Source organism: Babylonia areolata, chromosome 32 (assembly GCF_041734735.1).
Source record: "Babylonia areolata isolate BAREFJ2019XMU chromosome 32, ASM4173473v1, whole genome shotgun sequence".
NCBI lineage: Eukaryota > Metazoa > Mollusca > Gastropoda > Neogastropoda > Buccinidae > Babylonia > Babylonia areolata.
The window spans coordinates 1,010,069-1,019,162 of NC_134907.1; the positions used below are offsets into that span (position 1 = coordinate 1,010,069).

At 43.9% G+C, this 9,094-nt stretch overlaps 1 protein-coding gene across 3 annotated transcripts in view; it reads left to right on the top strand.

Annotated features, from left to right (window-relative positions):
• The first annotated feature begins 287 nt into the window (after positions 1-287).
• Positions 288-9,094, top strand: part of LOC143276609 (uncharacterized) — a 56,076-nt gene continuing 47,269 nt past the window's right edge. For 2 of the 3 annotated variants that reach the window (XM_076581217.1, XM_076581219.1), the window contains exon 1: positions 310-426. Coding sequence is in view for 1 of the 3 variants with exons in the window: in XM_076581218.1 (XP_076437333.1) it covers positions 417-426 (10 nt within the window). In the remaining 2 variants the exon portion in view is untranslated. Of the gene's footprint in view, positions 427-9,094 lie in introns of all 3 variants that reach the window. The other variant, XM_076581218.1, reaches the window with a different exon arrangement.

A 9,094-nucleotide genomic window follows, 5' to 3' on the forward strand; every position in this document is an offset into this window, starting at 1 on the left:
ATGATGACGTTCCCCTTTCTCTCTCCCTCCCCCCCCCCCCCTCTACCCCCTCCCCCCCCCCTCCCCCCCACAGGCACGGCAGCCATCGCAGACGTGTTCTCTGGCTGTCCACAGGTCGCCCCTCCACCTCACCAACTACCCGCGTCTTGCCGCCTTGCTGGAGGCCCAGTGTGGGTGCCGGCCCTGTGGAGACTTGGCCGAGGACCTTGCAGGTCTGCTGCACACTGACTCCTTGAGGCCCAGTGCGGGTGCCGGCCCTGTGGAGACTTGGCCGAGGACCTTGCAGGTCTGCTGCACACTGACTTGCAGTCCCTCTCTGCTGCGGCACAGGGGTCGGAGGTCACCGGAGGGGGGGTCAGGGGGAGGAAGAGGGAGGACGCTACCGCCGTCTGGCCAGCTCTTGTCGCCATCTCGCCATGTTGTCTAGTGAGTGCACACTGTGTGTGTGTGTGTGTGTGTGTGTGTGTGTGTGTGTGTGTGTGTGCGTGCGCGTGCGTTTCTCTCCTCTGTGTGTGTGTGTATTGTTTCTCTCTCTCTCTTTCTGTCTCTCTCTCTCTCTCTCTGTGTGTGTGTGTGTGTGTGTGTGTGTGTGTGTGAGACCTCTTTCACTGACTGCACACCACTGACATGATGCTTTTACACCTTCACCTCTATCACTGTTACACCTTCACCTCTATCACTGTTACACCTTCACCTCCATCACTGTTACACCTCTATCACTGTTACACCTTCACCTCTATCACTGTTACACCTCTATCACTGTTACACCTTCACCTCTATCACTGTTACACCTTCACCTCTATCACTGTTACACCTCTATCACTGTTACACCTTCACCTCTATCACTGTTACACCTTCACCTCTATCACTGTTACACCTCTATCACTGTTACACCTTCACCTCTATCACTGTTACACCTTCACCTCTATCACTGTTACACCTCTATCACTGTTACACCTTCACCTCTATCACTGTTACACCTCTATCACTGTTACACCTTCACCTCTATCACTGTTACACCTTCACCTCTATCACTGTTACACCTCTATCACTGTTACACCTTCACCTCTATCACTGTTACACCTCTATCACTGTTACACCTTCACCTCTATCACTGTTACACCTCTATCACTGTTACACCTTCACCTCTATCACTGTTACACCTCTATCACTGTTACATCTTCACCTCTATCACTGTTACACCTTCACCTCTATCACTGTTACACCTCTATCACTGTTACACCTTCACCTCTATCACTGTTACACCTCTATCACTGTTACACCTTCACCTCTATCACTGTTACATCTTCACCTCTATCACTGTTACACCTCTATCACTGTTACACCTACACCTCTATCACTGTTACACCTCTATCACTGTTACACCTTCACCTCTATCACTGTTACACCATCACCTCTATCACTGTTACACCTCTATCACTGTTACATCTTCACCTCTATCACTGTTACACCTCTATCACTGTTACATCTTCACCTCTATCACTGTTACACCTCTATCACTGTTACACCTCTATCACTGTTACACCTTCACCTCTATCACTGTTACACCTCTATCACTGTTACACCTTCACCTCTATCACTGTTACACCTTCACCTCTATCACTGTTACACCTCTATCACTGTTACACCATCACCTCTATCACTGTTACACCTCTATCACTGTTACACCTACACCTCTATCACTGTTACACCTCTATCACTGTTACACCTACACCTCTATCACTGTTACACCTCTATCACTGTTACACCATCACCTCTATCACTGTTACACCTCTATCACTGTTACATCTTCACCTCTATCACTGTTACACCTCTATCACTGTTACATCTTCACCTCTATCACTGTTACACCTCTATCACTGTTACACCTACACCTCTATCACTGTTACACCTCTATCACTGTTACACCTACACCTCTATCACTGTTACACCTTCACCTCTATCACTGTTACACCTCTATCACTGTTACACCTTCACCTCTATCACTGTTACACCTCTATCACTGTTACACCTCTATCACTGTTACACCTTCACCTCTATCACTGTTACATCTTCACATCTATCACTGTTACATCTTCACCTCTATCACTGTTACACCTCTATCACTGTTACACCTCTATCACTGTTACATCTTCACCTCTATCACTGTTACATCTTCACCACTGTTACACCTTCACCTCTATCACTGTTACACCTTCACCACTGTTACATCTTCACCTCTATCACTGTTACATCTTCACCACTGTTACACCTTCACCTCTATCACTGTTACACCTTCACCTCTATCACTGTTACACCTCTATCACTGTTACATCTTCACCTCTATCACTGTTACACCTTCACCTCTATCACTGTTACACCTCTATCACTGTTACATCTTCACCTCTATCACTGTTACACCTTCACCTCTATCACTGTTACACCTCTATCACTGTTACATCTTCACCTCCATCACTGTTACACCTTCACCTCTATCACTGTTACATCTTCACCTCTATCACTGTTACACCTCTATCACTGTTACACCTTCACCTCTATCACTGTTACACCTCTATCACTGTTACACCTCTATCACTGTTACACCTTCACCTCTATCACTGTTACACCATCACCTCTATCACTGTTACACCTCTATCACTGTTACATCTTCACCTCTATCACTGTTACACCTCTATCACTGTTACATCTTCACCTCTATCACTGTTACACCTCTATCACTGTTACACCTCTATCACTGTTACACCTTCACCTCTATCACTGTTACACCTCTATCACTGTTACACCATCACCTCTATCACTGTTACACCTCTATCACTGTTACACCTACACCTCTATCACTGTTACACCTCTATCACTGTTACACCTACACCTCTATCACTGTTACACCTCTATCACTGTTACACCATCACCTCTATCACTGTTACACCTCTATCACTGTTACATCTTCACCTCTATCACTGTTACACCTCTATCACTGTTACATCTTCACCTCTATCACTGTTACACCTCTATCACTGTTACACCTACACCTCTATCACTGTTACACCTCTATCACTGTTACACCTACACCTCTATCACTGTTACACCTTCACCTCTATCACTGTTACACCTCTATCACTGTTACACCTTCACCTCTATCACTGTTACACCTCTATCACTGTTACACCTTCACCTCTATCACTGTTACATCTTCACATCTATCACTGTTACATCTTCACCTCTATCACTGTTACACCTCTATCACTGTTACACCTCTATCACTGTTACATCTTCACCTCTATCACTGTTACATCTTCACCACTGTTACACCTTCACCTCTATCACTGTTACACCTTCACCACTGTTACATCTTCACCTCTATCACTGTTACATCTTCACCACTGTTACACCTTCACCTCTATCACTGTTACACCTTCACCTCTATCACTGTTACACCTCTATCACTGTTACACCTTCACCTCTATCACTGTTACACCTCTATCACTGTTACACCTTCACCTCTATCACTGTTACACCTCTATCACTGTTACATCTTCACCTCTATCACTGTTACACCTTCACCTCTATCACTGTTACACCTCTATCACTGTTACATCTTCACCTCTATCACTGTTACACCTTCACCTCTATCACTGTTACACCTCTATCACTGTTACATCTTCACCTCTATCACTGTTACACCTTCACCTCTATGACTGTTACATCTTCACCTCTATCACTGTTACACCTCTATCACTGTTACACCTTCACCTCTATCACTGTTACATCTTCACCTCTATCACTGTTACACCTTCACCTCTATCACTGTTACACCTCTATTACTGTTACACCTTCACCTCTATCACTGTTACACCTTCACCTCTATCACTGTTACACCTCTATCACTGTTACACCTTCACCTCTATCACTGTTACACCTCTATCACTGTTACACCTTCACCTCTATCACTGTTACACCTTCACCTCTATCACTGTTACACCTCTATCACTGTTACACCTCTATCACTGTTACACCTTCACCTCTATCACTGTCACACCTCTGTCACTGTTACACCTTCACCTCTATCACTGTTACACCTTCACCTCTATCACTGTTACACCTCTATCACTGTTACACTTCTCTCACTGTTACACCTTCACCTCTATCACTGTTACACCTCTATCACTGTTACACCTTCACCTCTATCACTGTTACACCTCTATCACTGTTACACCTTCACCTCTATCACTGTTACACCTCTATCACTGTTACACCTCTATCACTGTTACATCTTCACCTCTATCACTGTTACATCTTCACCACTGTTACACCTTCACCTCTATCACTGTTACACCTTCACCACTGTTACACCTTCACCTCTATCACTGTTACACCTCTATCACTGTTACACCTTCACCTCCATCACTGTTACACCTTCACCTCTATCACTGTTACACCTCTATCACTGTTACACCTTCACCTCTATCACTGTTACACCTCTATCACTGTTACACCTCTATCACTGTTACACCTTCACCTCTATCACTGTTACACCTCTATCACTGTTACACCTTCACCTCTATCACTGTTACACCTCTATCACTGTTACACCTTCACCTCTATCACTGTTACACCTCTATCACTGTTACACCTTCACCTCTGTCACTGTTACACCTTCACCTCTATCACTGTTACACCTCTATCACTGTTACACCTAAACCTCTATCACTGTTACACCTACACCTCTATCACTGTTACACCTCTATCACTGTTACACCTACACCTCTATCACTGTTACACCTCTATCACTGTTACACCTACACCTCTATCACTGTTACACCTCTATCACTGTTACACCTCTATCACTGTTACACCTTCACCACTGTTACACCATCATGTCTATCACTGTTACACCTCTATCACTGTTACACCTTCACCTCTATCACTGTTACACCTCTATCACTGTTACACCTTCACCTCCATCACTGTTACACCTCTATCACTGTTACACCTTCACCTCTATCACTGTTACACCTTCACCTCTATCACTGTTACACCTCTATCACTGTTACACCTTCACCTCCATCACTGTTACACCTTCACCTCTATCACTGTTACACCTTCACCTCTATCACTGTTACACCTCTATCACTGTTCCACCTACACCTCTATCACTGTTACACCTCTATCACTGTGACACCTACACCTCTATCACTGTTACACCTTCACCTCTATCACTGTTACACCTCTATCACTGTTACACCTCTATCACTGTTACACCTTCACCTCTATCACTGTTACACCTCTATCACTGTTACACCTTCACCTCTATCACTGTTACACCTCTATCACTGTTACACCTTCACCTCTATCACTGTTACACCTCTATCACTGTTACACCTACACCTCTATCACTGTTACACCTCTATCACTGTTACACCTACACCTCTATCACTGTCACACCTCTGTCACTGTTACACCTTCACCTCTATCACTGTTACACCTTCACCTCTATCACTGTTACACCTCTATCACTGTTACACCTCTATCACTGTTACACCTTCACCTCTATCACTGTTACACCTCTATCACTGTTACACCTACACCTCTATCACTGTTACACCTCTATCACTGTTACACCTACACCTCTATCACTGTTACACCTACACCTCTATCACTGTTACACCTCTATCACTGTTACACCTTCACCTCTATCACTGTTACACCTCTATCACTGTTACACCTCTATCACTGTTACACCTTCACATCTATCACTGTTACACCTCTATCACTGTTACACCTTCACCTCTATCACTGTTACACCTCTATCACTGTTACACCTCTATCACTGTCACACCTTCACCTCCATCACTGTTACACCTTCACCTCTATCACTGTTACACCTTCACCTCCATCACTGTTACACCTCTATCACTGTTACACCTCTATCACTGTTACACCTTCACCTCTATCACTGTTACACCTCTATCACTGTTACACCTTCACCTCTATCACTGTTACACCTTCACCTCTATCACTGTTACACCTCTATCACTGTTACACCTCTATCACTGTTACATCTTCACATCTGTCACTGTTACACCTTCACCTCAGTTACATCTTCACTCTATCACTGTTACATCTTCACTCTATCACTGTTACATCTTCACCTCTATCACTGTTACACCTTCACCTCTGTTACACCATCACCCCTATCACTGTTACATCATCACCCCTATCACTGACCACACACCACTGACATGATGCTGTTACACCGTGACCTCAGTCAATGACCACACACACACAGAGGTACAACCTTGACAGTTCAGCCACTGACCTTCACCTCAGTCAATGACCACACACACAGAGGTACAACCTTGACAGTTCAGCCACTGACCTTCACCTCAGTCAATGACCACACGCACAGAGGTACAACCTTGACAGTTCAGCCACTGACCTTCACCTCAGTCAATGACCACACGCACAGAGGTACAACCTTGACAGTTCAGCCACTGACCTTCACCTCAGTCAATGACCACACACACACAGAGGTACAACCTTGACAGTTCAGCCACTGACCTTCACCTCAGTCAATGACCACACGCACAGAGGTACAACCTTGACAGTTCAGCCACTGACCTTCACCTCAGTCAATGACCACACACACAGAGGTACAACCTTGACAGTTCAGCCACTGACCTTCACTCAGTGCCCATGATGTCTTACCGTTCTTGTCCAAAGTAACGTCTTATCACATTTGAACTGTAATCTGTTTTTGGCCATTATTGTCAATTTCAACACCACTATTTAACTCTCTCCATACGAACGGCGAAAGGGACGACGTTAACAGCGTTTCACCCCAATTACCATCATCAAAATATTGCAAGCTGAAGGCTCTTATACTGAAGAGGTGAATGTTGACAAAGAATACCACAATTCTGATGACGGAAGCTAAAGGTTGGGTCATTCAGACACCCACTGGACATCCGAGGGGTCTGTGTAGAGGAGAAGAGAGGGCTGGCCGTACTGAGTGAGTTAATCCATGTAGTGTACTACGTTTAGTTGACATAGCCAGCTCCCTGCCCACCATAGTCAAGACTGTGTGCAGTTTGGTTGTTCACATTCATGGAGGGTTTCTTTGCAACTGAGTGTTTTCTGTAGGATTCTGCTTGAAGAGACAGACAGACAGACAGACAGACAGAGGCTGACAGACATAGCGTTAGAGACAGACACAGGGAGGCAGAGAGAGACAGACAAAGATAGAGAGAAAGAGAAATGCAAGACAGGCCAAGACAAACAGTTATGAACAGACGTTTATTTAGAGTGTAGCTATGTATGGAGTTTCTATGTGATTCTGCTTTGAGAGAGAGAGAGAGAGAGAGAGAGAGAGAGAGAGAGAGAGAGAGAGAGAATCTTTATTGTATAGAGCAATAGATAAGCAAGTAACATGCATCTTTACATCCAGCCCTCACCCCCAGAAAGAGACACAGACAGACAGACAGACAGAGTGTTAGAAACAGACACAGGGAGGCAGAGAGAGAGAGAGACAAAGACAGAGAGAAAGAGAGATGCAAGACAAGAAAAGACAAGACAAACAGTTATGAATAGACGTTTATTTAAAGTGTAGCCATACAATTTCCAGCAAACATTGAAGAAGAACCCCCTGTAATTATCTGGTGAGATGGCATCACCTTTATGTTGGCTGGACGATAGCTTCCGACGATACATGTGGGGGATGAATGTGAATGGAACAGTTTATTGAAACATTAAGTAAAAACCAAACCAGCGCAACTTGTGCTGGTGCGTGGATATAAAAGTACAGAAAACCAACCAACAGGCCATGCTGTGGTGTTGTTTTATCACCGGAAACAACGTCTAATACTTCCTGTTGCATGATGGTATGATGAAATACTTCACACTGCTTAACGTTCACGTCACTGAAACCATGGAAGTTTGGTAATATCCAATCGGAACAACTCTTCGGGCCGTCTTGATCAAACAGAATACATTAGCAAAGTGGTTGAACCATTCTTCTGAAGATATTATACTGCACTTAAAAGCCTGTTTATACATTTCTTTATGGTACCCCTGCCCCAAAACCGCAGAGGATTTTTCATGTGATCTTCCAGTATTTTTATCATCGGCTTTCTGTTCTCAAAGTTGTTTTTTTTTTAATTTTCATTTTTTAGTCTTTTAACTACGTGACTTTTATTCATATCTTAGAATGGTACAAGTTATTGTGAAAAGTCCTCGTAATTCACAGGGTTGATCGTTCTCAGTCTCTTTACACATCCTGAGAGCGTATCTTATACAATGACTGTCCTGTCCTATCAGAACAGAAAGACAGAGAGAATGAGAGAGAGGCACAAAAAGAGACAGAGAGAGAGAGAGAGAGAGGCAGAGAGAGAGAGAGAGAGAGAACAAGAACAAGAACAAAACTTTAATCTCCAGGCCTCCGGCTCCTGGAAAGAGGTCAAAAATACACAATATGGTGATCACGCAGCGACAACAAAATGTAAAATACGTACTAACTTAAACCTGTAGAACAAAAGTGCTTCTTGTGCATAGTAAATTAATTCTAACTGTCATCATTGTTGTCACAGAATTCCTGTCGTATCTTCAGGGCATTAAATATATAAACGCAGAGTTTACGAATACTGTTAACAGAACCATTCTTCAGGAAGTGAACATACGGTTGAACTTCAGAGTTCAGATGTTTTGCCGCAGGTTATTGTAAAAGAGAGAGAGAGAGAGAGAGAGAGAGAGAGAGAGAGAGAGAGAGAGAGACAGAGACAGAGAGACAGAGACAGAGACAGAGAGGCATAAAGAGAGAGAGAGAGAGAGAGAGAGAGAGAGAGACAGACAGACAGACAAAGACAGAGAGGGATAAAGAGATAGAGAAAGTGGGAGAGAGTTGAATAGAGAGACACAGAGAGAGAGAGAGAAGATAAAGAGAGATATTATACAGGGGGGAGGAGAGAGAAAAAAACAGACATGGAGAGAGAGACGGAGACACAGAGAGAGAAACTGAGAGATAGAGGGACAGACAGAAAGAGAAAGACAGAGAGAGACATGGAGAAGGACAGAGAGAGAC